A 27535-nucleotide genomic window follows, 5' to 3' on the forward strand; every position below is an offset into this window, starting at 1 on the left:
ACATCCGGGGGGCGGGGCCCACACCCGGGGCGGGGCCCACGGCCAGAGATCCCGCTGCAGCCCCTGGCTTTGAGTACCGTAAGTGTCTGAATACCGGGGGCCCCCGATTTGAGGGTCTTCCCCTCTTTTCCCAGTGACAGACGTATCGAAAGGTATGGGGCCTATTTGAAATTAGAAACCTCTGGAGATGCGAATGAACTCGTACTGACAAGTATTGTCATCTTACGATATTTAACATTCCTCATGCACCAAATGTTCTGCCTGATTATCTTAGGAATGCCTCATCCCCTCCCCGCTCATTCTTCTTTCGTGCGCCCGAGCTTATTATATATTTTATTTACTAATACTACTTTGATTTATTGATTCCGCACTAGAATGTCAGACTCAGAAGGGCAGGAATGCTGTGTTGCTCCTTGTATCCCCAACGCCTGGAACAGAGCCTGATAAATCAACGAAAGGTCAGTTCTTGTCTTTCATCCTGGGTGCTCTGTCCCTAGCCTCAGGATGTTCTCACTACCTCCTAATCCTCACAGACTCCACGGGGAGGGTCTTATACTTTACTTCGGAGGCAAAACAAGCGAAAGTAGCGTCGGCTTTCTCTTCTCACGCACACTCCTACAGTTCAGTTCAGTTCAGTCGCTCAGTCCTGTCCAACTCTTTGTGACCCCATGAATCGGAGCACGCCAGGCCTCCCTGTCCATCACCAACTCCTGGAGTTCACTCAGACTCACGTCCATCGAGTCAGTGATGCCATCCAGCCATCTCATCCTCAGTCGTCCCCTTCTCCTCCTGCCCCCAATCCCTCCCAGCATCAGAGTCTTTTCCAATGAGTCAACTCTTCGCATGACGTGGCCAAAGTACTGGAGTTTCAGCTTTAGCATCATTCCTTCCAAAGAAATCCCAGGGCTGATCTCCTTCAGAATGGACTGGTTGGATCTCCTTGCAGTCCAAGGGACTCTCAAGAGTCTTCTCCAACACCACAGTTCAAAAGCATCAATTCTTCAGTGCTCAGCCTTCTTCACAGTCCAACTCTCACATCCATACATGACCACTGGAAAAACCACAGCCTTGACTAGACGGACCTTTGTTGGCAAAGTAATGTCTCTGCTTTTGAATATGCTGTCTAGGTTGGTCATAACTTTTCTTCCAAGCAGTAAGCGTCTCTTAATTTCTTGGCTGCAATCACCATCTGCATTGATTTTGGAGCACCCCCCCCAAAGTCTGACACTGTTTCCCATCTATTTCCCATGAAGTGATGGGACCAGATGCCATGATCTTCATTTTCTGAATGTTGAGCTTTGAGCCAACTTTTCCACTCTCCTCTTTCACTTTCATCGAGAGGCTTTTAGTTCCTCTTCACTTTCTGCCATAAGGGTGGTGTCATCTGCATATCTGAGGTTATTGAGATTTCTCCCGGCAATCTTGATTCCAGCTTGTGCTTCTTCCAGCCCAGCGTTTCTCATGATGTACTCTGCATAGAAGTTAAATAAGCAGGGTGACACTATACAGCCTTGACGTACTCCTTTTCCTATTTGGAACCAGTCTGTTGTTCCATGTCCAGTTCTGTTGCTTCCTGACCTGCATATAGGTTTCTCAGGAGGCAGGTCAGGTGGTCTGGTATTCCCTTCTCTTTCAGAATCTTCCACAGTTTATTGTGATTCACACAAAGGCTTTGGCACAGTCAATAAAGCAGAAATGAATGTTTTTCTGTAACTCTCTTCCTTTGTCGATGATCCACCGGGTGTTGGCAATTTGATCTCTGGTTCCTCTGCCCTTTCTGAAACCAGCTTGAACATCAGGAAGTTCACGGTTCATGTATTGCTGAAGCCTGGTTTGGAGAATTTTGAGCATTACTTTACTAGCGAGTGAGATGAGTGCAATTGTGTGGTAGTTTGAGCATTCTTCGGTATTGCCTTTCTTTGGGATTGGAATGAAAACTGACCTTTTCCAGTCCTGTGCCCACTGCTGAGTTTTCCAAATTTTCTGGCATATTGAGTGCAGCACTTTTACAGCATCATCTTTCAGGATTTGAAATAGCTCTACTGGAATTCCATCACCTCCACTAGCTTTGTTCATAGTGATGTTTTCTAAGGCCCACTTCACTTCATATTCCAGGATGTCTGACTCTAGGTGAGTGATCACACCATCGTGATTATCTTGGTCGTGAAGATCGTTTTTGTACAGTTCTTCTGTGTATTCTTGCCACCTCTTCTTAATATCTTCTGCTTCTGTTAGGTCCATACCATTTCTGTCCTTTATTGAGCCCCATCTTTGCATGAAATGTTCCCTTGGTATCTCTAATTTTCTTGAAGAGATCTCTAGTCTTTCCAATTCTCCAAGTCTATGCTCCAACCAGTAACGCTGAAGAAGCTGAAGTTGAATGGTTCTATGAAGACCTACAAGACCTTTTAGAACTAACACCCAAAAAAGATGTCCTTTTCATTATAGGGGACTGGAATGCAAAAGTAGGAAGTCAAGAAACACCTGGCGTAACAGGCAAATTTGGCCTTGGAATGCGGAATGAAGCAGGGCAAAGACTAATAGAGTTTTGCCAAGAGAACGCACTGGTCATAGCAAACACCCTCTTCCAGCAACACAAGAGAAGACTCTACACATGGACATCACCAGATGGTCAACACTGAAATCAGATTGATTATATTCTTTGCAGCCAAAGATGGAGAAGCTCTATACAGTCAGCAAAAACAAGACCAGGAGCTGATTGTGGCTCAGATCATGAACTCCTTATTGCCAAATTCAGGCTGAAATTGAAGAAAAGTAGGGAAAACCACTAGACCATTCAGGTATGACCTAAATCAAATCCCTTATGATTATACAGTGGAAGTGAGACATAGATTTAAGGGCCTAGATCTGATAGATAGAGTGCCTGATGAACTATGGATGGAGTTCATGACATTGTACAGGAGACAGGGATCAAGAACATCCCCATGGAAAAGAAATGCAAAAAAGCAAAATGGCTGTCTGAGGAGGCCTTACAAATAGCTGTGAAAAGAAGAGAAGCGCAAGAAGAGAAGAGAACAGCAAAGGAGAAAAGGAAAGATATAAGCACACCCCTTAGGCACACAAAATACACTTACAGGTTTTCTACCCAGCTGCTGTGTTTTCTTCTTGACAATAAAAGGTTTTATCCACAGCTCTGTCCTCAGGAGAGGCAGCGCTACTGCACAGCAGGCCCCCAGACAAGTCGCTGTCCTCAGCTGTGCACGTTTCCTGTGAAGCAACACGTCCAGATTTTCACAGCAGGGGCTCTACTTGCAGGTTGATGACATGCTTACTATTGAAAATGTTGGCGATGGGCTTTCCTGGTGGCTTGGTGGTAAAGAATCCACCTACCAATTCAAGAGACACAGATTCCATCCCTGATCTGAGAAGATACCATGTGCCATCAGGCAACTAAGCCTGTGCACCGCAGCTACTGAGCCTGTGCTTTAGAGCCCAAGGGCCACAACTGCGGAAGCTCTAGAGCCCTTGCTCCACAACAGGAGCAATCACCCCAGTGAGAAGCCCATGCACCCCCAACTGGAGAAAACCCTCCTAGCAACAGAGACCCAGGACAGCCAAAAACAAAAATTAAAAATAGTGTGTCATATAAAGTGGTGACTTAAAAAAATGTTGGAGATTATAGCCATGTGAGAGCGTGTCTGTGTGTGTGTGTGTGTGTGTTCAGGAGAATCTCCAATTCCCAGGAGAAACTGGGTAAGAGACAAAGATGCAGTGGTGCAAAGGCAGATGGGAAGGGTAGCAAACACGACTGCCTGAGGGAGGGGAGAGGAAGGAAGTGTCCGCAACACCACCTGTGGGGCTTGGCATCTGGGATCCAGGGAGAAGCGCTGAAGCAGCTGTGGGTTACCCTGCTGACAATGTGTAGTCGTTGAAAGCAGAGTCCTCAGCACCCGGGTTTAGGGTCAGCTCTCAGGGAGCCCGAGAGAGTTCTCGGTCTCGCCACACCTGTTCTTCGTTCACTATGACCTCACAGGGACTCCCCAGGTGGCTCTAGAGGTAAAGAACCCACCTGCCAATACAGGAGACTGAAGACGTGAGTTCGATCCCTGGGTTGGGAAGATCCCCTAAAGACAAGAATGGCAACCCACTCCAGTATTCTTGCCTGGAAAAAAAACCATAGCCTTGACTAGATGGACCTTTGTCGGCAAAGAAATGTCTCTGTTTTCTAATATGCTGTCTAGGTCGGTCATAACTTTCCTTCCAAGGAGTAAGCGTCTTTTAAATTTTCATGGCTGCAATCACCATCTGCAGTGATTTTGGAGCCCCCCGAAATAAAGCCTTCCACTGTTTCTCCATCTGTTTGCCATGAAGTGATGGGACCAGATGCCATGATCTTAGTTTTCTGAATGCTGAGCTTAAAGCCAACTTTTTCATTCTCCTCTTTCACTTTCATCAAGAGGCTCTTTAGTTCTGCACTTTCTGATATGTGGTATCACCTACATATCTGAGGTTATTGGTATTTCTCCCAGCAATCTTGATCCCAGCTTGTGCTTCATCCAGCCCAGTATTTCTCTTGATGTACTCTGCTGCTGAAGACTAAGTCACTTCAGTCATGTCCAACTCTGTGCAACCCCATAGACGGCAGCCCACCAGGCTCCCCCATCCCTGGGATTCTCAAGGCACACTCTGCATATAAGTTAAATAAGCACAGTGACAATATACAGCCTTGATGTACTCCTTTTCCTATTTGGAACCCGTCTGTTCCATGTCCAGTTCTAACTGTTGCTTCCTGACCTGCATACACAGCACATATCTGGCACACAGGATGAGCTTGAGATGTCAGACCTCTTCCCTACTGCATTCCTTTGCCAAATTTCAAGTCTAGGTTATAACACGTTTTTTTTTTTTCTTCTTGGCTTACAATTTATTTTCTCACAATTCTGAGAAGTTCAAGATCATGGTGCCAGTAGATTCACCATCCTCATTGATAACCATCTTCTCACTGCAACCTCACTCGGCAGGAGACTGGGTCATTAACTATTCAGAAACCTTCAATGGCACATCTCACCCGGGGTCATTAGAAGTTCTTTGGTGTTACCTCATTACCTCTGCACACTTTGCCCAGTCTTCTCCCTCCTGATCTTTCTAAATTTGATTTCATCCTTTGCTCCAACCAGAATCCCACCTCTTCCAGGAAGCCTTCCCAGGGGTTTTTTCCTCCTGATAATCATTTAGCATTTGTACCACTCACTCTTGGAGCATTTATACCTTCTCTTATGACTGTGACCTTTTCCCTCCTTGCTCCAAGCTTCCAGAGGGTGAGGCAGCCTCAACACTATCCTGGCACACAGCTGGACTTCACCCACTGGCAGGTTTTGGGGGTTCTTCCGCAGGCAGTCACAACCCTGCCACACCGGAGGGCACTGTGGCCCCCCTTTGCGCCTGTGACCAGATGAAGGCCACTGCCTGTTTGGCTTTCACTCCCTGGTCATTCCTCTGTGGGAAGAAGCCCTTTCCTCTCCTGGGCTAACTCCGCCCCACACCCCCAGGCCTGTGCAGTAAAGTTTCTGGCTCAGGGAGGCCTTTCCACAAGGGCCCTAGGTGAAACTTCCTTGTGAGCCACCTCACCGTCCCCCGGGGCCCCTGCTGGTCAAGAACAGGCGGGGGCCCTGTTGGGAGGGTTCTGGTGAACACCCACACTAGCGATGGCTGGGTGGGGAATGGGGGCGCAGGAGTCATCTCTCAGGAGAGGGAAGTGAGCAGGTTTTGTTCCCCCACCACCATCCTTTACAGTCAATGCCCCCTAAACACTCTGGAACCTGCTCCACTGCTCTGAGGGGTGGAGCCAGGCCCTCGAGAAAGGGACGGTTACATCTCTGGGCCCAGTGAGAGCACGTCCCCTAGAACTCCAGAGCCACTCTCCTGCCCTATTCCGGCGAGCTCACGGGGTTCAGAGGTTCGGGATACAGTATCAGGAATGCCCTGGCAGTCCAGTGGTTAGAACCTAGCGTTTTCACTGCGGGGGTCTGGGTGCAACCCCTAGTCAGGGAAACTAAGATTCCACAAGATGGGTGGTGTGGCCAGAAAAGGGAAAAAAAAAAGGGATGTGGCACCAACTTCACCCTGAAGTCCAAGTAAGCCCGTATGTCCTTTCAAAAGTAAAAACAAGCGATTCTTGGGAGCACAATATATAATTTTTATAAATGAGGTCATGTTCTGCCCGGAGGGAATCAAGGAGTCCAAGGAGAAAGAACCACTCTGGTGGCCCTGAGGGCTCAGCCTGGCACCCCCAGCCAAAGTCATAGGTAAGGCTCATCCTGGGACAGCTCCCACCTCTTTATGGGAGGAGCCGGCGACACAGCCTTCTTCTCAGAGGCTGCTACAGCTGAGCTGGAAAATAAAGAGAGACTTGAGTCAGCCCCAGGTGTCCAGAGAACAGTGGGGAGGAAGCTGAGGGAGCACCCCCTCCTCCCCTTTCCATATCTGCTGAAACCGGAGATGTGGAGGCCAGACTGCAGGGTGTTTCAGAATGCACAGGCCTCTCTAGTGGGGTCCCCCAAAGGGTCAGCTGACCACTTTCTGCCCCCAGGCAGTAAGCCTGTCCTGGCTCCTGGTCTCAGAAATAGTGTGAAATGCTGGACTCTTCCTCCAGCGCCCCTGGCCCCCCACTCCTGCTGCCCCAGGGCAGGACATTGGCTCCAGAAGGGCCAAGCGATCAGATGACCCACGTCCCCAGCAACTCCTTCCCTCGGATTCTGAGCACCTGCTACGTGGCAGGCACTGTATGCCGGAAGCGCTAATGAGATGAGGGCCAGCCATAGTCTAATGGGGCTGAGTTAATACGCAGTCAAAAATAAGACCTTTTGGTCCAGGGTAAGGCCTAAGGAGACACTGTGCCAGCAGATCCAAGGCAGGGACCCAACCTGCCCCCCCCACCCCCACCCCCGGCCCCTGGGGTTCCAGGGCCTCCCCTCCTCCCTTCCTCCACCTGAAGGAAGTGGAAGAGGTAGAAGGCAGCCTCCCTGGGAAATGCAGACACCCAGGGGGCAGGTGAAGCGGTGAGGGGGAGTGGGGCAGCCTGCCAGTGTGGGGCTGGGCTCTGGTGAATCTGAAGACGGCAACACGGGCCATTCATTCACTGAGTTCTAACCCAGCTTGGCAGGCCCGGCCGCATCACTTTACCAATCTCATCACACTGCAAGCCCACCAACCCCATCTTACAAAAGCGGCAGCTGAGGCTCAAGAAGGCCAAAAGATCAGTCCAGGATCACAGAGTGAATCAGCTGTAGAGCCCAGATACCACTGGGAGGGACTGGACAAAATGCTGTGAAACTGCCCCTCTGCCGCCCATGATCCGTGTGACCTACAGAGAGCACCTGGCCTCAGTTTCTTTTTCTCCAACATAGGTCATCACTGCCTAACTTGTGGAATTAGTAAGAGGCAGACATGCCACTGACTCCATTCTAAGAGCTTACAAATAGTTCATTATGTGAATTAAGCCTCATAATGAGTCTGCTATAGACAGAATGTTTGTTTCCACACAAAATCCATACGTTAAAATCCTATGCCCCAGTGTGACGGTGTTAGGAGGTGGAGCCTTTGGGAGATAACTAGCTCATGAAGGTGGAGCCCTTATAAGAGACCCTTCAGACCCCTGACTCCTTCCCCCAGGTGAGGACATGGCAAAAAGATACCACCTAGAACCCAGGAAAGCGCCCTCACCAGACACTGAAGCTGCAGGGGCCTTTTACTTGGACTTTCTAGCTTCCAGAACCATGAGAACCAGTTTTCTGTTGTTTATAAGCCACCCCATCTGTGGGATCCTGTCCTAGCAGAACTCTCTAAAGTAAACACCACTACTCCTCCTATTTAATTAAGAGACACTGCCTGAGGCCAGGGACCAAACTGGGTTTTAAGAGGCCTGAGATTTACACAATCCTCTCTCAAGGACTTAAAATTACAAAAACAACAATGCCTGGGCTTCTTCCAAAGCCCTTGAAGGCCCCATGAAGCTTCCTGTGCTTTGCAGGAAACCCACCCCAGGCTGGGTGGGGATTCATTTGCTCCTCAGATGAAAAGCCCCCGGTAGGACATTTCCTGCCACAGCTGAGGCTAGACAAACTTGGGACCTTGAAAAGCACAAGCAGGATAGAGGGCTGGTCTCAGAAGGGGCACTGAGGCGTCCTCACCTCTCTGCAGGCTTGCCTGCCACCAGCACCTTCTGCGAAGACATGACAATCGAGGGCGGCATGGCTTCCCGGCGGCCATCGCGAGCACAGTAGTAATTGTTGGAGAGTCTGTGGCTGGGGCCCACGGGGAGCTTGGGAGGAGGCTGAGTTCTGAGAAGAAAAAACATGGGCACTGAAGCAGAGTGACAGTTGTTCTCTCCACATGGCTGGGCTGCAGCATGGGCCCATCACCTCAGTCACAAGGCCTGGCATGGGCAGCCAGTGGGATGTGCTGGCGGCCAGGGGTATCCCTTGATATAGTGCCGGTGGCACAGGCCTGGGGAAGGGCCAGGGCCCAGCAGCTGGTGGAAGCCCTGGCACTGGATGTGAAGGTGCTGGGAGGTGAGGCGTGGGTCTGCCCCAGAAGTGGAAGGCATGGAGAAGCCTTTTGTGAGGGAGGCCTGCTCCCACCCCTGAGCTTGGCCAGAGCTTGGCAGCAGGCTTCATTTCCACCTGCAGGTTCTCAGGAAATGAAAAGGCTCTGCCCACTACCTGTCAAGCAGGCATGGTCAGCAAACCAACACTGGGGAAACAGCCCCAGACTCAGCTCATTCTGAGGAGCCTTGTCCCAAGGGCCAGCCTGTAGAACCTCTGGGCTTGCAGTTCTTTCAGAAGCTCTCTGAAGAACTCTACAGAAGTGAAAGGAATTCTCCAGGCAAGATACTGAAGTGGGTAGAACCAAACCTGGGTCTCCTGAACGGCAGGCAGATTCTTTACCATCTGAGCCACCAGGGAAGCCCAGGGGATCAGGGCTTATTACTCAGAACAATTTGTCCTCTGAGGTTTCTGCTGCCACCTCGTGGCTGCTGCCCCCAGAGGAAGGGTAAACAGAGCTCTTTCCTCACTTGGGTTAAAGAAATATACAAAGTTTGAGGCCAGAAAAGGAATCGCTAATCTCACTAACCCCATGGAAAAGAAAGGAAAAAAAGCAAAATGGCTGTCTGGGGAGGCTTTACAAACAGCTGTGAAAAGAAGAGAAGCAAAGGAGAAAAGGAAAGATATAAGCATCTGAATGCAGAGTTCCAAAGAATAGCAAGGAGAGATAAGAAAGCCTTCCTCAGCAATCAATGCAAAGAAATAGAGGAAAAGAACAGAATGGGAAAGACTAGAGATCTCTTCAAGAAAATTAGAGATACCAAGGGAACATTTCATGCAAAGATGGGCTCGATAAAGGACAGAAGTGGTGTGGACCTAACAGAAGCAGAAGATATCAAGAAGAGGTGGCAAGAATACACAGAAGAACTGTACAAAAACGATCTTCACGACCAAGATAATCACGATGGTATGATCAGTCACCTAGAACCAGACATCCTGGAATGTGAAGTCAAGTGGGCCTTAGAAAGCATCACTATGAACAAAGCTAGTGGAGGTGATGGAATTCCAGTTGAACTATTTCAAATCGTGAATGATGATGCTGTGAAAGTGCTGCACTCAATAGGCCAGCAAATTTGGAAAACTCAGCAGTGGGCACAGGACTGGAAAAGGTCAGTTTTCATTCCAATCCCAAAGAAAGGCAATGCCAAAGAATGCTCAAACTACCGCACTATTGCACTCATCTCACGCTAGTAAAGTAATGCTCAAAATTCTCCAAGCCAGGCTTCAACAATACGTGAACCATGAACTTCCAGATGTTCAAGCTGGTTTTAGAAAAGGCAGAGGAACCAGAGATCAAATTGCCAACACCCGGTGGATCATCGACAAAGGAAGAGAGTTACAGAAAAACATTCATTTCTGCTTTATTGACTATGCCAAAGACTTTGACCGTGTGGATCACAATAAACTGTGGAAAATTCTCAAAGAGATGCGAACACCAGACCACCTGACCTGCCTCCTGAGAAACCTATATGCAGGTCAGGAAGCAACAGTTAGAACTAGACATGGAACAACAGACTGGTTCCAAATAGGAAAAGGAGTACGTCAAGGCTGTATATTGTCACCCTGCTTATTTAACTTATATGCAGAGTCCATCATGAGAAATGCTGGGCTGGAAGAAGCACAAGCTGGAATCAAGATTGCCGGGAAAAATCTCAATAACCTCAGATATGCAGATGACATCACCCTTATGGCAGAAAGTGAAGAGGAACTAAAAAGCCTCTTGATGAAAGTGAAAGAGGAGAATGGAAAAGTTGGCTTAAAGCTCAACATTCAGAAAAGTAAGATCATGGCATCTGGTCCCATCATTTCATGGGAAATAGATGGGAAACAGTGGAAACAGTGTCAGACTTTATTTTGTGGGGCTCCAAAATCACTGCAGATGGTGACTGCAGCCACGAAATTAAAAGACGCTTACTCCTTGGAAGGAAAGTTATGACCAACCTAGATAGCATATTCAAAAGCAGAGACATTACTTTGCCGACTAAGGTCTGTTTAGTCAAGGCTATGGTTTTTCCAGTGGTCATGTATGGATGTGAGAGTTGGAATGTGCAGAAGGCTGAGTGCCGAAGAATTGATGCTTTTGAACTGTGGTGTTGGAGAAGACTCTTGAGAGTCCCTTGGACTGCAAGGAGATCCAACCAATCCATTCTGAAGATCAACCCTGGGATTTCTTTGGAAGGAATGATGCTAAAGCTGAAACTCCAGTACTTTGGCCTCGTCATGCGAAGAGTTGACTCATTGGAAAAGACTCTGATGCTGGGAGGGACTGGGGGCAGGAGGAGAAGGGGATGACAGAGGATGAGATGGCTGGATGGCATCACTGACTCGATGGACATGAGTTTGAGTGAACTCCGGGAGTTGGTGATGGACAGGGAGGCCTGGCATGCTGCGATTCACGGGGTCGCAAAGAGTCGGACACGACTGAGCTACTGAACCGAACTGAATCTCACTAACAAAAGATGTTAACAAAAAAAACAAAAATCACTAACAAAATATGAGCTTTCCTAGAAACTGTTGCAGAGAGGGAGGGCAGAAAAGAAAGAAAAATCATAAAAGGATCAGGTTTTCATTCATTGGGGTTTTACCAACTTTTTCCTGATAACCCCAGTATTTAAATTTTTCTTAAAACAAGTGATAGTTATGTATCAGGTGGGGAAAAAAATACAGAAAAAACAAAGTTTAAGAAGTTAATATTAAAGGACTTCCTTGGTGGTCTATTGGCTAAGACTCCTTGCTCCCATTGCAGGGGCCCGGGTTCAATTCCTGATCGAGGAACTAGATCCCACAGACTGCAACCAAAGATCCTGCATGCCACAACAAAGACCCAGTACAGCCAAATGATAAATATTTAAAAGAAAAAAAAAAAAAAGAAGCAATATCCTGTGTTGAAGTTAAGAGTCTGCCTAATCCCTAGAGTGCAAAGAAGACCCTCTGCTGGGTATGGATCTATAGAAAACAAGCACGAGCAGTGTGCTCAGTCCTGTCTGACTCTTCAGGACGCCATGGACTGCAGCCCACCAGGCTCCTTTGTCCACGGAATTTTCCAGATAAGAATATTAGAGCAGGTTATCATCTTCTTCTCCGGGGATCGTCCTGACCCAAGAATTGAACCCGAGTCTCGGACATCTCCTGCACTGGCAGGCAGATTCTTTACCACTGAGCCACCTGGGAAGCCCCAGAAAACAAGCCCAGAAAGGGTAAAAAGAACCGTGACCAACTGGAAAGGCCCAAAGGAATCACTAGGGGGCGCCATTATCCTTTAAAAAAAAAAAAAGGTGAAACTTACAAAACTCTTTCCTCAACTGGGCCACCAACTACCTAGGACGGAGAAGTACTTTAAAACTTTTGATATCTGGAATCAGCCACGACATAGAGATATTCACAAAGATTTGGTTATTTTAAGGCTATTGTTCTTCCTTTCCTGCTAATCCTCCCTGGCTGCCTTACCTTTGCCTGTGGCATACATACACACATACACACACACACACACACACACACACACGCATATACCACTATTCCCCATTCTTCTAAGTGTTTCAGCCACACTAGTCGTCTTCCTATGTCTAGCTCTGTCGGGCTGCACAGCCTTGGCACTTACCGCTCCCTCTGTCCGGAATGTTGCTTTAATCATTATCCTTTGGCATTTCAGCTGACTCCAAAGCCAATCCCTGAGACCTTTCCTGATCACTTAACCTGAGGTAGCCACTTTCCATCTGGTCCATTTTGTTTTCTCTTCAGAGCATTCTGAAACAGTGTTTTTTACTTGCTGTGTTTATTTCCTTACTACGTTATGTCTCTGCCTCCTCCCTCGGATATAAGCTCCAAGAAAGGAATGAGAAGACATTTTCTCCTTCCCCTGGGACTCCCAACGGCTGAGGACAGAGCCTGGCCTTGTAAATGTCAACTAATTTTCCGGCTTGAGTTAGAAATCAAAGACACTTCTGGGTTCAAATCCCGGCTGTCAATTTCTGGCTTCTGAGTGATTTTAAGCAAATGATTTCGTTTCTCTGAGTCTCAAATATTTTCATACGTAGCCTGGGGATGGTAATACTGTCAGGACCACACTGGAGGCTGCAAATCACGGAAAATTCCCACTCAGAATTCACGCCCCATCTGGTTGTTGCAGAAGCACAATATCTGACACAGTGCAGCAAGATGAAGGGCAAACCTCTGCCTTCACAGCCAGCTAAGGGACTGGAGCCAGGATTTCGGCCCAGAGTTTCAGGGGTCTAAAAGAACAGGGGTTTGGGTTTTTTTTTTTTTTTTTTGATAGACGGAGGGCAGGATTGGGATCTGGGGAGCGAGCGGGGTTTGCTCACCGTTTAGAGATCTCCTGGTAGCGCAGCTGCAGTTTCGCCTGCAAGTCTCGCTGTGGGAGAAAGGATGGAGATCAGTCCCCAGGGCACTCCAGAAGAGGAAACCAGCTAACCGGCAGTCTCGCACAGAACAAATTAAGAGAAAGGTGGGACATGGGTCTTTGAGGACAGGATACGGGACTTGGAGGTGAACAGGGGAGCTGGGGGCCGGAACAAGATCTCAAAGCTAAAAAGGTACGGGCCTAGGGAGACCCCAGGCCTGAATGGTACCATAGCCAACGGCTGGGGAGGGTGTCCTGGGTTGAAGGAGTTCGGGGTTCCAGGCTGCGGAGAATTCCCTGCTTAGGAGAATCTCGGCACTAATGGCCTCAGCCCCAGAGATGCAAAAAGGAGGCGAGTAGAGGGAGCGGGTCAGGGCGCGCAAGGCCTGCAGTATCCACAGCCCCTTCCCGCCCCGCCCCGCGCACCCCGGATGCCCAGTTCCGCAGCCCCTGGATCAAACGGGTAGCGGACGCCATCTTTCACCGGCACTGAAGGGCGCCGGTGACGTCTCTACTGCAGGGACTGCTGGGAACATGGCGTACGGTCTCGCGAGAGCAGGAATAGGCGGAGCTAGGGAGTCATATAAATAGTCTCTCCGAAACACGTGACTCCTCTCCGCCCGACCGCCGCCGCGCCGCCATCATGGACACGAGCCGTGTGCAGCCCATCAAGCTTGCCAGGGTGAGGCGGAGGCCCGGTTTTGAGGGCCCAGATGAGGGAGGAGGGAGTAAGGGAACCGGGTGGGCTAGATCTGATTCCAGTTTCTTTCCCCAAGGTCACCAAGGTGTTGGGCAGGACCGGTTCTCAGGGACAGTGCACGCAGGTGAGCGGGGGAGGCGGGGAGCGGAGGGATGTTTGCTGGGGGCTTCTAAAGTTTGAATCTCGAGGATAATTTCTGTGCCCTGGGTTTTGTTCTCTGGTGTCTGGGAGCCGATATGTTCCCTATTTCCCAGAGTTTATTGAGGGTCGGAAATTTAGCCAAGGCTCTGCCCACTGGATCTGGGCTCTGGCGATCTCATTCCCCGAGTTCTAACATAGTTCGTTGTCATGGTTCAGCCTGTGCCAACGACCACTGTGGCTCTATGCCCTCACGACAACCCCCAGTTGTCTCCCCTGGTGGCATCTTCTGGCGCTCGAGAGCTTTGTTCTCCAGCCTCGGCCCCTCTCCGGCTTGTCTCCTATCCCAGTCCTGCCTTCCCAGCCTCAGGCCCTTTTAAGCGTCTCTAAACAGAAACGTTCTCTGGATCGACATCAGCCGCTTATCCCATGGATCCTATTCTCAACCGACTCTGACTTCTTCCATCCCTCCTGTGGGCCCCGTAGGTGCGCGTAGAATTCATGGACGACACGAGCCGCTCCATCATCCGAAACGTGAAAGGCCCCGTGCGCGAGGGCGACGTGCTCACCCTGTTGGAGTCAGAGCGAGAGGCTCGGAGGCTGCGCTGAACTTGTGACTGGTGAGTGCACAAATGGAGTGGGAAATCGAGCAGCTCCTTGTTAGACCCTTGCTTGGGGGTGGGGAGATTTCGCCAAGGATCAAGGGCTGTTGGTCGGGGTCTTCTGAAGTTAGCAAGATGGGGGTTTCCCTGTTTGGGGTGGGGGCACCTTGTCAGCATCTCAACCCTTGGGTTTGTTTACAGGGTGCTGGATGTCTGGGTTGACGCCTTGGCCCACCAGGATGATCTGCTGTTAATAAAGTGTGTGTTTCGTATGTAAACCTGAGGTTTTGTCTGGGTTGTCATTAGATTTCCAAAATCTTTCTGTGGGTCCCCAGGTGGTCATTGACCCACTGTACTCTGAAAGTAGAGGATGTTCCCCAACAAGGCATTTTCTCTGTGAGAAGGGAGAACCATGTGTCTGTGTACACCTTCAAAACAGGACAAGATGAGTTAAGAAGGTTTTATTAGGTAAGAAGGCTGGAGGAATGGGTAGACTAGGGGCTAGCTCACTCCCTCAGCTGCCTCCTCACCCTGTGCCATTCAAGCTGAGCTTCTGGCCACAGACCTCTGCCCAGAGATCAGGACCTGCCTCTGCCTCCCCCACCCCCAGTCTGGGTCCGGTGTCTTAGGCCAGTCACTGGGGCAGGGGGTCCTCTCCGCTGTCACTGCAGCCTCCTTCACCAGGCGTGGCCGTGGATGAATCAGGGGATAGCTGGTGAGAGAGGTGGGGGGGGGGGGTCCTGTCAGTCTCCTGCAGACAGGACACTGGGTTTCAGCCCCGCTTAACACTCAGAGATGCTTAAGCTACTGGAGGTCCCACACCCACCTTGCACAGCAGAGCCGGGCTGCCAGGATTTGAATCCAGCCTCTGTCCCATACCACTCCAGTATTCTTGCCTGGAGAATCCCATGGACAGAGGAGCCTGGTGGGCTACAGTCCACGGGGTCGCAAAGAGTCGGACACGACTGAGCGACTGACTTACTCTGTCCCATCAGACCTGGAAGAGGTGCTTGACCTCTGTGGTTCTTTTTCCACACATGTACAGGAGAGTGCAGGAAGAGGAGGCTGGTACGGCAAGTTTAATTAGGAAAGTGCTGGCACTTTGGCTTATAAGCACCTCCCCTTTGGGGACAGACTGAATCCTTTTGTCCTGCTCCCTAATTCTAAAGTGAAAGTGAGTGACTTGATTGCTCGCTCATCTCTAGCTCTCTGCAACCCCACTGACTGTAGCCTGCCAGGCTTTTTTGTCTATGGGATCTCCAGGCAAGAGGACTAACTCCAAAGGATGCTTTTATTCCTTTGCTCTGGGCCTGTAAGGGGAGTCCACAGACATAATAGTCTGAGCTAAGTCTAACAGCTCTTGTCTGACCTTAGGGCAAGCCCCTCTGGAGGCCTCAGTCTCATGACCTTCACTTTACATATGAAAGTGTGTCTAACCCTTGGGGTGTTCTGAAGGTTCAACATCAGACCCAGGTTCCCGCCACCAGGGGTGCACAAAGAACCACTTTTCTGGGAGCACACTTAGTATCCTTGAGCTGTGCAGCTGGTAAACTCCGTTTCTGCAGGATGGGGTCGCACTCACCTGGGGGCCAGGCTGGCCTGAGCTCAGGTGGGCATGCAGCAGAGCGGCCACCTCGTCCTGCTCAGCCTCCAGGGCAATGGCCAGGGCGCTGGTGCCCTCCTGAGGGATCATGGAGACAGTCAGGTCCCTGAATCAAGGCACCACACCCCACACCAGCCCCATGGTGGCTCACGTTGTCCAGGAGGGCAGGGTCGCAGCCCGGCTGGGCCAGCAGCAACCGCACAGTGTCTAAGCGCCCATACTCGCTGGCGCACATCAGCGCTGTGGCCCCGTCTGCATCTTGCACGTTCACGTCTGCCCCGCATGCCAGCAGGGCAGCTACCATGTCCTGGCGGCCGTGGCTGATGGCCAGCATGAGGGCTGTCTGTCCCGTCTGGAGAGAGGCAAAGAAGGGGACAGGGCTGGTGTGGGCTCTGCAGGAAAGGGAAGGGGCTCCCAGAGACTTGGCTCCGGAAGTAAAAGTGCCCTCTGGACTCAGCCAGGGAGGAGGCATCTATGCACCTGGCTGGCCTTGGCATTAACGTTGCCCATGTGAAAGAGTCTCTGGACCACAGCCATGTCCTCCTCTTGCCCCACAGAAGTGAGTGCCGCCAACATGGGGGCAGAGTAGCCAGCTCTATTCTGGTGGTCAATCTTGCAGACCCCTAGGAGAGAGAAGAGGCGTCAGTTCAAGAAGCTGACACCTAAATTCGTCCACTCACTTCCTTCAAGCATCAAGTTCACCTGTTTAGCCAGCTTGGTCACTGAGGGTCATGCATGATTTTACTGTTCCTCTGCCTTACAAGGCTCTTCGCTTTCCAAGAGCCATGTGGCCCTTCTCACCTTTAGAGTTCTGTTTCCATCTCACTGAAAGGTTTCCTCACTTCCCTATTACAGACTGGTTTGGAGACTTGGTTCTGTCCAAACCACCGTATCCCCTAGTACCTAGAGCAATACCTCCCACTAATTGTTCAGTCACTCAGTCGTGTCTGACTGCAACCCCATGGACTGCAGCACGCCATGCCTCCCTGTCCTTCAGTTTTTTGGAGTTTGCTCAAGTTCATGTCCATTGGATTGGTGATGCCATCCAACCATCTCATCCTCTGTTGCCCTCTTCCACCTTCAATCTTTCCCAGCATCAAGGTCTTTTCCAATGAGTCAGCTCTTCACATCAGGTGGCCAGAATACTGGAGCTTCAGCATCAGTCCTTCCAATGAATAGTCAAGGTTGATATCCTATAGGATTGACTGGTTTGATCTTGCAGTCCAAGGGACTCTAGAGTCTTCAACACCACAGTTGGAAAGCATCAGTAAAAGGACTACTGCCCACAAAACCACCACTGTTGGTCCCCCAGAGAACTGTCAGCTGGGCCCCCCTACTGTCCCAACTCCACTCCAGTTTCTACGCAGCAGCCAGAACAGATCAAAAGAAATTTGGCCCCATCACTTATAGACATGAATTTGAGCAAACTCCAGGGCAGAAGAGCCTGGCACGCTGCCGTCCATGGGGTCACAAAGAATCAGACACGACTGAGCAACTGAACAATTCCATATGACTGGTGTCCTCAGAAGAAACAGAGATCGCCATGTGATGCTGAAGGCACAGATGAGCTGCCATCAGTAGAAACTTGGAGAAAGGCATGGAAGTTTCACTCTGAGCCCCTAAGAATGAACCAGTCCTGTGAACTTAATGGCCTCCTGAACTGCAACACAATTTGTTCTAAACCTCCGATGTTGTGGCACTTTGTGGTACTTTTTACAGCAGCCCTGGGAAACAGCTTGGTTGTTGCTGCCTGTTCTTTACAGATGAACACAAATTCAGCTCCGTTTCCTCTGGGATCAGTTCTGTTGCCATCTTGGCCCCCTCCCACACATCATAGCACCTACCTCTGGATCTCATTCCCCAGGGTGGTTAATGCTTGTGTACCCCACCATTCTGAAAGCTCAAGACTAGGTGCAGCTTGGGGAGATGAATGGTGGGAGAGGTTTGGGGAAAGGAGGGGATCAGGCTATTGGAGTAGATGTCCTAGTCAGAGGAGATCTGAGACAGTGGGCTGAGAAGTAAAAAGTTTTAAGTCACAGGGCTTCCTTGGTGGTACAGTGGTTAAGACTGTGCTGCCAATGAAGGGGGACCGAGGTTCCATCCCTGTTCAGGGAGCTAGATCCCACATGCTACAACTAAGATTTCGCATTCCACAACAAAGATCCTGAGTGAGACAACCAAGACCTGGTACAACCAAATAACTTTTTTAAAAGGTGGGTGGTTAAGTCAGGACTAAGGGCATCCCCCAGTTGTGTGGCCTACTGTCTAGGTGTCCATTCCTCCCACAAGCTTCTGTGACCCTGGTGGAGGATGTTAGGTGCAGAAGGGGCTCAAAGTAACCACAGTGGGGTCTCTGCAGCTCGCCAGGCACCCCACCTATCTTCCCTGCCTGCTTTTCCCTTCTCTGAGGCCTTGCTAAGGAAGGATCCTAAGCTAAAGGATTACCCTGTTTAGTGATTCCCTCCCCTGATTTTATCTTGTCATGGCCCTTACCTCTGTTGGAAATTATGTTTGATACTTATCAAGTAAAACTGATCATTCTCTCCACTCCCTACACGCACCCGCCCTGAGCTCCATGAAAGCTCATTCATTCAAGAAACACCAGAGAGTCTACTGTGTGCCTCAGTGAAGTCTGATAAGCAATCAGGCTGAAGTGAGGGAAGGGCAGCGGGAGGAGTTTGAAAGAGTACATAAAGGAGGAGTTACTAACAGGCCAGAGGGTGAGCAAGGAGGCAGTGCCTTGAAACTGCGTGGGAACAATGGCTACTGGTCCCATGAGCCCCAAGGACTGTGGGAGTCGGAAAACAAGACAGTGACCTGAGATGATGGGAGGTGAGAGTTTAGGCGAGAATGCCAGTCTTTCTTGGCAGGTGCAGGATGGTAGTGCCAGCCCAGCATTACCCAGATTCCCCCTTCCGTGGATCCCTATTCCCTAGTGCCCTCCCCGCCCCTCCTCAATGCTGACCCGTATCCAGCAACAAGCTCGCGATGGCCAGGTTCCCATGGGACACGCTGTAGTGTAGGGCTGTGTTTCCGTTGCCATCCACCAGGTTCACCACGTGCTCCAGCAGCTCCCGACCCAGGCGCGCCACCGCGCCCAGGACCCCGGCCACAGCCTCCGCTTGAGAGCGCCGCTGGCTTGACACCCGAAACCACTCCTGGGCCACCAGGCGCGCCGCGCCCTGCCAGAACAGGAGAGATATCAGCGAGGGTCCAGGGCAGGTGTGGGGGCGGGTCTGGGAACCCAGGCTGGGGAGGTTGGTCCCTCTGAATTTGAGGAGGGGCGTGGACTCATGGGGCCGCAACCCTTTGGAGGAGGGAGTACTGTCAGTGTGGGTACGCGGCCCCAGGGGACAAGGATGCTTTCCTTCCCAAGAAGAGCCTTCGAGAGAACCAGGCATGGAGGAAGACGGTAAGCGCTCGTCTCTGGGGAGTCCGGGATGGTGTTGGGGCTTGGGGTGGACCCTTCTGGGGAAATCAGAGAAAGGTCAGCCCTGTTCTGGGGCGGAGATCCCTTTGGAGACCTTGGTATCCATGGAGGGCCCTGGCGCGAGATGACTGAACTTGGGGCCCCTTTAACTCTAAAGAAGGCGATGCTCTTCTCTAGGCAGGCATCAGACGGGGTCCCCGGCGGGCCTCTGACTCCTGTGAAGGGCTCTCTATGCACTCACACTGTCGCGGGGGACCCCGCGGGGCCGGCTCAGCTGCCGCTGCAGCGCTGCACACGCCTCCCTCAAACGCGGGCTCAGCTCGCACCTAGGAGACGGAGAGGCTCCAGGAGAGGTCGGGATGGAGAGTGGGAAGACGGGGGAAAGAGCAGCCGTCCCCATTCCGTGTTCCCCGCGCGGCTCACCTCCCGTGCACACCCGGCTGAGGTTCCTGCTCTGCCTCCGGCTCGGCGTCCCGGTCCTCCTTGCAGCTGGGAGCGCCAGGGGTCTCGGAGTCGGATGCCGCGCCGCTGTCGTCGCCTGAGCCCGAGGAACTGCTCCTCGGGGGCTCGGCAGCGCCATCCTCGCTGTCGCCCTCGCTGGACGAGCTCTCATACCTGGGGACAGGGTGGGAGGCATATGCTGAGCCTCCACCGGGGGCTCAGTCTGGTGTCTTGCGAGGTGGGAAGTGGCTGTCCCCATTTTACAGATGTGGACACTGAGGCCTGCCAAGACCACGCTGAGAGCGAGGGGCAGAGCTGGGATTCAAAACTCCAGTCTATGTCCCAGCAGATGCTGCCATGGGGAGGGGAAAAGTGCTCACTCTCCATTGAGGACCCCAACAAACTGCAGGCTCTTTGGTCCGGGGCTGGTTTGGCCACCAGGTGTACCATCTTTCCTCTTCATGATGGATTTGAGAGTGCCTGGCAGAGATCAGATGAAGACACTGAGTTCGAATTCAGCAGCCAGCAAGCCAGGGCTCAGCGAGGGATGGGGACTCACCCGCGGGTGCAACGGCCCTGTCCCCATCGGTGGATCCGGGGGGGTTCTCCGGCATCGGGGCTGGGGCCTCCACTGGAACATCTGTCTGAGTGGTCTTCTCCACATAATCCCATGGGGTCTGGGTGGTAGCCTCGCACGGCTGGGGCCGGGACGCCGCGGCCTCGGCCTTGGCCTCCTCAGCAGCCTCGCGGGCTTCCTCCAGCTCGCACAGCCGGCCCCGCAGGAGCTCGCTCACCCCGCGCTGATGCTCCAGGCTGGCGCGAAGCAGCTCCAGCTCGCGCTCGGCGGCAGCGGGAAGCCCCAGCAGAGCTTCGGTCACCCACGCCTCCGCCTCGAGGGTCTCAGGAGCTGCCCCCACGCCGGCCTCCTGGGTCTCCGGCACCGCCTGGACTCCCGCCTTTTGGGTCTCCGGCACGATCTGGGTGCCTGCCTCCCTTGTCTGGGGCGCACGGTCGAGACCCGGCGGCGCACCTTCGCTGTGGCTAGAAGCCGACCCGTCTGGGCCGTCAGCCCCGGGGCTGGCCCTGGCGCGAACGCCGCGCTCAGAGGTGGCCAGACGCTCGGTGAGCCGCCGCAGCTGAGCAAGCTTGTCCGGGCGCGCCTCGGCCTCCCCGTCGGACTCCGGCTGCCGGCGCGCCGCCAGCAACCGCGCCTTCTCGGCGCGCAGCGCGCGCACCTGCTCCTGCAGCTCGGGCAGCGCGCGCGCTTGTTCCTCGAGCTCGCGCAGGCGCCGCAGCGCCGCGGCCATCTGTTCGCGCACCAGCTGCAGCTGCGCGGGGCCAGGCGAGGCCAGGGCCGGGTTGGGGGCGGGGCTGCTGTGGCCAGACCCGCGAGGGCTGCGAGGGGCCGCGCGGGCCGGAATGGGCGCGCCCCCTTGCGCCTGCGCTAGCTCCAACCGCCGGCTGGTCTCCAGGAGCGTGCGCTCGACGCGTGGGTTGCGCACGGGTGCGCGCGGGGATGTCGGCGGCAGCATCAGCGCGGACGGCGCACCCGGGGAGAGTGCGCCCGGCGCTGCGCCATCGTCACTAGCCAGGGACTCGCTGGAGGTCCAGGCGCCTGGGCTGCGAGCGCCTGAGAGGCCGGCCCGGGGCGCGCGGGGACGGCGCGCGGGCGGGGGCCCCGCAGCGCGGCGGGCAGCGGGGCCGCGCTCCAGCTCCTCCACATACTTGAGGAAGTCCAAGTCCAGGTGGAAGCCGTAGGGGGTCTCCACCGAGTAGGGCGAGCTCGGGCTGCGGGCGCCCCCAGTCGCGCTGGGGCACAGGCGAGGGCCACCCAGGTCTGCGGACATGACAGGGGCGTGGAGGAACATCAGGCGGGGGAGACGCAGAGAGACTAACAAAAGAAGCGCCTCCCCACCGCCCCACGACATGTTTTCACGACGCCACCTGCTCCAAACCCTGCACACCTGCGGTTGCACACCGAGGTTTAAACACCCATCTGTACCCCAAAAGTTGTGCATTCACGTGTTGAGCACCTGTTAAGTCGCTTCAGTCATGTCCGACTCTGTGCGACCCCAGAGATGGCAGCCCACCAGGCTCCCCCTTCCCTGGGATTCTCCAGGCAAGAACAATGGAGTGGGTTACCATTTCCTTCTCCAACGCATGAAAGTGAAAAGTGAAAGTGAAGTCGTTCAGTCGTGTCCGACTCTTAGCGACCCCATGGACTGCAGCCCACCAGGCTCCTCCGTCTGTGTACCAAACACTGAGGACGTAGCAATGAACAAGACAAGCATCCTTGCCCACTTGTAGGAGACAGATAAACGTTCAAAAAAGGTCCTTAGGGCAATAATACAAATTTCAAGATGAAACAGAGAGTAACTGACAGGCTTTGGCTCTGGCTGTTTCAGCAAATTTCTGCGGAGGGAACTTAGAGGTTGAGCCCTGAATGAGAAGGAGAAAGCAGCTGGGAGGGAAGGTTCCTAAAAGAAAACAGCGCGGGCAAAGGCTCTGGGGTGGAATAAGCAGGGTGGACCTGAGTGAAAGCAGATGGAGGTGAGAATGTGCAGAGCAGAGTGAAAAAAGGGAGGAGGGAGAGGACTAGAAGAGGTGCGCTTGGGCCAGACTGTGAGGAACCTTCTGGGCCACGGCGAGGAGCTGGGGTTTTATTCCACCTGTAATAGGGCACCAGAGGCAGATTTTAAGCAGGGCCAGGACATTATCCACCTTTATAAAGGGCCCTCTGACCACTCTGCAGAGGAGGGAACTGCAGGGCTGTGTGGGCACCTGGGCGCCAGGTGTGGATCTGTACACACGCAAACACCATTTTCCACACTTACCCGGCAGGTTCTGATTCAGGGCAAACTTGGCCATGTTTCCTGGAGTAGCTGCCACCTTTTTCACACCCTGAAAAAGGCCCCCAGATGGGTGAGGGTGGGTAGGGCTGGACCCTGCCCCTCTGGCTGTGCCTCTGGGGTCTGTCTGGACTCTGCATGAGTAAACAGACCCAAGCGCGCCTCTCCACCCCCCAACCCCTCCGCCACACACACACACAGGTCCTCTCATCCCTCCTCCCTCAAGTGGCCTTGAAAGTTTGGAATGAATGACTGTGGGGGCCCTCCTGTACCAGGCCTCCTCAGCCTGCTAGGTGGGAAGGGCATCAAAAGAAGAGGGGATGGTGATAAGAGAACCAGAGCAGCTGGGGGCAGGGCAGGGGTCGGTGCTTTCCAGACCTGAGGAGGTTTCTGTCAGTCCCTGGGGGAAATTAGAAACTGAAGCTCAAAGGGGTGGAGTGTGAACATTCAGAGGAGGAAGGCGAGAGTTGGAAGCCTTTCTTGGGCTCATTAAAAACTCATCTGGTCAGATTCTGCATACTGAAAAGAAACAAACAGAAAACAGAATTCTTACACTTTTTCCTTAGAGTGCAAACAAAATATAATTGTACATCCGAATTTATACCAGTGTCACTTGTGAGATCCTTTAGGAATGATGAAGAGTTCTGGAACAGAGGTACCAAGAATGCAGTCTCCTTGTGATCTCTCTACTGGAGTGCCACAGGGCTCTGCCCTTAGTTTGTGAGAAATTGTAGTGGAACCACAAGCACCCAGGTTGTGAGAGCTGTGGCTATGTTTGGGGCTAAAGGGAGAGAGACTCTTCAGGTGATGTGATGGAGGCTCTAAGAAATTGAGGGAGGGGCTTCCCTGGTGATCCAGTGGTTAAAAATCCACCTGCCAGTGCAGGGGACATGAGTTCAATCCCTGGTCCGGAAAGATCCCAATGCAGTGGAGCAACTAAGCCCCGTGCGCCGCAACTACTGAAGCCCACATGCCTACAGCCCATGCTCCACAGTAAGGGAAGCGACCACAATGGGAAGCCCGTGCAAGGCTGCAAGGCAATGAAGAGTAGCCTGGGTTTGCTGCAATTAGAGAAAGCCGCAACAACAAAGACGCAGTGCAGCCAAAAACAAACACATAAAAATAAACCTAAAAAAGAAACTGAAGATTGGGTCACATCTAATAACGTGATATTTAACAGGGATTTTTTCCAGAACTTTGTTATTGTGTCCACAGTCACAGTTACTGTGCTTTGTTTCAGAAAGTACAGGGCAGGAAAGATGGGGCTTTGAAGAGCCCATATGAAAAACCCTCAGAGAACTGCAAGCAGCTTGGATTGAGTGCCTACTCTGTGCCTGCTCTCATTTAATGTACCTCCCCCAGTATAAACCGGCAAGGAAGGATAGTTCCCCCTTTTCCAGATGGGGAAGCTAAGGCATAAAGCAATTAAGTCGATTACCTATAGGAAATGTCCTCAGACTGAGTTCCGCTCATCTTCTGGAGAGCTCTTGTCTGCCCAGCCCTCCACCAGCAGGTGCCCGCCAGCCCCAAGCTGTACTCTTCCTGACCTACTGCCCATCTGCACTAACCACTTGGCAAGTTTCCCCATCACCTCTTCAGGTCTCTTGCACTCCTGATGACCACCTGCGTACCTAACACCCACCAGCCACGTGTTGGCCCACCTGACTCATTCTGCTCCACGGCTGGGGAGACGGGCCCACTCGCCACCTCTGTCCAGCCTGGGTCCCTGACATCTCCCCCACCCCCACTCCCCAAGGGAGGAGGGAGTGGTGGGGAACGTGCCGTCCTGAAGCAGCTGTTTCCCGTCCCTCACACGGGCTCTAAGGGGCCGGCCAGCAGGGCAGCACAGAGGACAGTCAGTGCCTCTCAGGACTTGTTTTCAGGAAGCTCTCTGGGAAGAGCTAGGTCATGGAGAAAACCTGGCCTGGGGCTTAGGGGTCTGGGCCGGCCTCACACACAGCTGGCCAACTGCCTCAGCAGGATCAGCCCCTTCCTTCAGGGTCCTGGCCACACCCAAATCCAAGACCCTGGGAATCCAAACAAACAAACAAAAAAACAGCTCTGGGCCATTCCTAAGACCCAAACCAGCTGGAGCAGCCAGACCCAGAAAAATGGGTGGATGCCCCAAGAAGATGCTTTCCTGGTGGCTCAGATGGTAAAGAATCCACCTGCAATGCAGAAGACTTGGGTTCGATCCCTGGGTCGGGAATATCCCCTGGAGAAGGGCATGGCAACCCTTCCAGTATTCTTGCCTGGAGAATCCCCATGGACAGAGGAGCCTGCCGGGTTACAGTTCATGGGGTCGCACAGAGTCGGACACCAAGCAGCAGCAGCAGCCCCAGGAAGAGTAAATAGCAATATAACAAAACCTTTGCATTTGCTACGGGGGTAGCCTCGATTCTAAGCAATTTATGGGTGTTAATTTAGTAAAAAAAAAAAAAAAAAAAAAATCCTAGGCCCTTTGAAGTAGATTTTCTTAGCATTATTCTTTTCTCCCCTTCCCCGTTGTGCAGATGGAGAAACTGAGACTCAGAGATGAAGTGACCCAGCCAAGGTCGTACATGGGCAGAAGCAGGTTTTTGAACCCAGCAACGTTGCCAGTATTTCATTCTTGCCTGGAGAATCAATCCCATTGCTAGAGGAGCCTGGCCGGCTACAGTCCATAGGGTGGCAAAGAGTCGGACATGACTGAAGCCACTTAGCACACACGCCCACTGAATTGCCCACTCCACTTGATGGCTTTCTATAAACAGCCCTCCACTCACCACCAGCCTGCACTCCTGCCTGTCTCCTGCGTGTGTCCCTGATGGGAAGAGCAGGGCCAAAGTCTGGTGACTCCAGGGGTTGTACCCTCGCCGGAGCGGGGGCGGGGGGCGTGCAACCGCTCTCCCCTGTCCTCCGCTCCCTGCCCGAGGAGCTGTCGCGGCTAGATCCACATCCTCTGCCTGAGACCCTTCATTAGGCCGTCAGAGTCGACGCCACACGCCCCCACTCCCGCCCCAGGGATTATTTTGGGACTCAGAGCTGTGATCGCAAAACCTGAGGGGTAGGGGAATACGGAAGGCAGTTCAGTTCCCGGTCTTGGGGCGAGGGGCGTCTTCCCAGATTGAGGCTCTGGGTGGAGGCACCCCCTCTGATGTTGGGGCGGGGCTCTCAGACCCCTGAAGTGGGGGTGGAGGCTGATGATGGTGCGAGGGGAGAGGTTCTGAGGTCAGCACCCCGTCACCCCCATGTCCCCTTAGGACAGCCTCACAGAGACAGAGCAGTTTCCTGCAGGAAACGCTGCCGGGCGGTTCCATCCGCTGCCCATTGTCTGCCGGCCCCGGGGGCCATCCGTCCCTCCTCCCAACGCGGTTTCCGAATCACCCTACAGACACACACACTCAGGTCCGGAGCGAAGGGATGGACTCGGGTCCCCAAGCTGTCCCGGAGCGACTCCGGGAAAGGATCCCGAAGTCGTGGGAGCAAAGGGGGCGAACAACCCCTCCCTCCCCCAGCTTCACTCCTGCAGGGCGGGAGAAATGAGACCTCACGAATCCACAGGGCCCCAACTCTACTCGCTCACCACCTGGGGCTCCCAGTGTGGGAGTGGGGGGGTTCCAAGCAGAGAACACTGCGCCCTCCCCATCCCTGCGCGCTGAGCCCGCAGAGGGGCTGGAAGCGCAGCGCCCCGTCCCGGTGCGTACCCCTGATCCCCGCCCCCCAGATTCCCCATCGGTGCCCAGAAAGCTGGTGCTTTACCTGAAGCCGCAACCCCAGCCGCGCCCGCACCCGAGCCCGCCCCCTCGAAGTTCGGGGACGGGTTATCAAGGCCCGGACCCTAACTGACAACCACATCAGCCAACCAAGGCCCTATGCTCTCCGAACTGTCCAATGGTGAGGTGGGATGGGCCGCGCTGGCCCGCGCCCAGGGTTTGGGGGCGGGGATAGGGGCGGGGCCTGGAGTGACGGTCTTTGAGGGCTTTCTGTCCAGGGTGGGGAGCTGAGGGCTGACCGGCTCAGGGCGAAAGGGCTTGGATCTGATCCACCGGGAACAGGGAGCCATGGGAAGACTCTAAGTAGGAAAGTTACCCGGTGGGATTTGTATATGTGGAAGATCCCTTAGGTGGAAGCTGGAAGGACTGATGCTCCTTTCCCAGTGTCTGGGTGCGGGATCCGGACCCTGGATCTTTCCGACCTCAGGGTCTTTGTGCATGCTCTTCCATCTTCCTGAAGTGTTCTTCCCTGAACCTGTTCACTTGGCCACCTTCTCCTGCCTTTGGGGGCTCAACCTATGTGTTTCTGCCCTCTAAAGACCTAACGTGGACCTTCTCCAGTTATGAACCTGATAGCTACTTTCACTATCTGGAAAATAAATATATATAAAATTTATTTGTTTACTTGTTTGCCATCTATCTTCCAGTAAAGACAGGGAATTGACTGATTTTGGTCACTGCTTTATCCAGTGCCCTGAGCACACAGTAGGCACTTAATACATGTTTATTGAAGACATAGAGAACAGATATTGGTTGCTAAGGAGGGGTTGGGAGAAATAGGAAAAACTATTACATAGAGAATAAGATAAACAGCAACATCTTACTGTATAGCACAAGGAACTATATTCAATATGCTAAGTCACTTCAGTCTGACTGAGTGTCCGACTCTTTTGCAGCTCCATGGACTCCAGGTTTCTCTGTCCATGGGATTCTCCAGGCAAGAATAATGGAGTGGGTTGCCATGCCCTCTTCCAGGGGATCTTCCCGACTCAGGGATTGAACCCGTGTCTCCTGCATTAGCAGGTAGGGTCTTTACTTCTAGAGCCTCCTGGGAAGCCCCCACTATATTCAATACCCTGTGATCATCCATAATGGA

At 52.8% G+C, this 27535-nt stretch overlaps 2 protein-coding genes and 2 long non-coding RNA genes across 11 annotated transcripts; 2 read left to right on the forward strand and 2 right to left on the reverse strand.

The window, feature by feature from the left end:
• Positions 1-2: 2 nt before the first annotated feature.
• On the forward strand, positions 3-11440 carry LOC132659803 (uncharacterized). Its single transcript, XR_009600642.1, has 3 exons — positions 3-78; positions 375-458; positions 11311-11440. It is a non-coding gene; the product is annotated as an uncharacterized LOC132659803 (long non-coding RNA).
• Positions 6134-13412, reverse strand: NDUFA7 (NADH:ubiquinone oxidoreductase subunit A7). Its single transcript, XM_004008565.4, has 4 exons — positions 13348-13412; positions 12884-12933; positions 8151-8300; positions 6134-6351 (listed from the first exon to the last, which is right to left on the reverse strand). Exons 1-4 carry the CDS (start codon positions 13396-13398, stop codon positions 6261-6263), a joined length of 342 nt encoding a protein of 113 aa, XP_004008614.1. The 5' UTR covers positions 13399-13412; the 3' UTR covers positions 6134-6260.
• Positions 13413-13533: 121 nt separating this feature from the next.
• Positions 13534-14644, forward strand: RPS28 (ribosomal protein S28). The gene is made up of 4 exons (XR_003589363.2): positions 13534-13603; positions 13698-13745; positions 14246-14379; positions 14563-14644. It is a non-coding gene; the product is annotated as a ribosomal protein S28 (long non-coding RNA).
• A 163-nt stretch (positions 14645-14807) lies between these two features.
• On the reverse strand, positions 14808-26463 carry KANK3 (KN motif and ankyrin repeat domains 3). Of its 8 annotated transcripts, XM_042250033.1 has the most exons (13): positions 26426-26463; positions 25450-26051; positions 22670-23203; positions 20395-21672; positions 20216-20315; positions 19818-20009; positions 19636-19720; positions 18930-19146; positions 16445-16587; positions 16116-16316; positions 15944-16042; positions 15188-15257; positions 14808-15073 (listed from the first exon to the last, which is right to left on the reverse strand). In XM_042250033.1, the coding sequence occupies exons 3-13, from the start codon at positions 22893-22895 to the stop codon at positions 15063-15065; spliced, it is 2622 nt and encodes an 873-aa protein (XP_042105967.1). In that variant the 5' UTR covers positions 22896-23203; positions 25450-26051; positions 26426-26463; the 3' UTR covers positions 14808-15062. The 8 variants fall into 8 exon arrangements, with proteins under 8 accessions (XP_042105967.1, XP_060271503.1, XP_042105965.1 ...); XM_060415520.1 differs by lacking the exon at positions 25450-26051 and having other exon boundaries at positions 20395-22736; positions 23063-23203; XM_042250031.1 differs by lacking the exon at positions 25450-26051.
• Between the last annotated feature and the right edge of the window lie 1072 nt (positions 26464-27535).

The sequence above is a fragment of the Ovis aries genome, chromosome 5 (assembly GCF_016772045.2).
Source record: "Ovis aries strain OAR_USU_Benz2616 breed Rambouillet chromosome 5, ARS-UI_Ramb_v3.0, whole genome shotgun sequence".
In the NCBI taxonomy this organism is placed as follows: domain Eukaryota; kingdom Metazoa; phylum Chordata; class Mammalia; order Artiodactyla; family Bovidae; genus Ovis; species Ovis aries.

Excerpts from the sequence above, each read along its gene's own strand:
- NDUFA7 (XM_004008565.4), bottom strand. The coding sequence starts at position 13,398 with ATGGCGTCCGCTACCCGTTTGATCCAGGGGCTGCGGAACTGGGCATCC. Across the intron at positions 8,301-12,883 it reads TACCAGGAGATCTCTAAACG|AACTCAGCCTCCTCCCAAGC; the intron begins GTGAGCAAACCC and ends TTTTCTTCTCAG. Across the intron at positions 6,352-8,150 it reads GCAGGCAAGCCTGCAGAGAG|CTCAGCTGTAGCAGCCTCTG; the intron begins GTGAGGACGCCT and ends TTTATTTTCCAG.
- KANK3 (XM_042250031.1), bottom strand. The coding sequence starts at position 22,895 with ATGAGAGGACCTGTGTGTGTGTGTGGCGGAGGGGTTGGGGGGTGGAGA. Across the intron at positions 20,010-20,215 it reads GTTGGGGTCCTCAATGGAGA|GTATGAGAGCTCGTCCAGCG; the intron begins GTGAGCACTTTT and ends CCCTGTCCCCAG. Across the intron at positions 19,721-19,817 it reads CAGCCGGGTGTGCACGGGAG|GTGCGAGCTGAGCCCGCGTT; the intron begins GTGAGCCGCGCG and ends TCCGTCTCCTAG.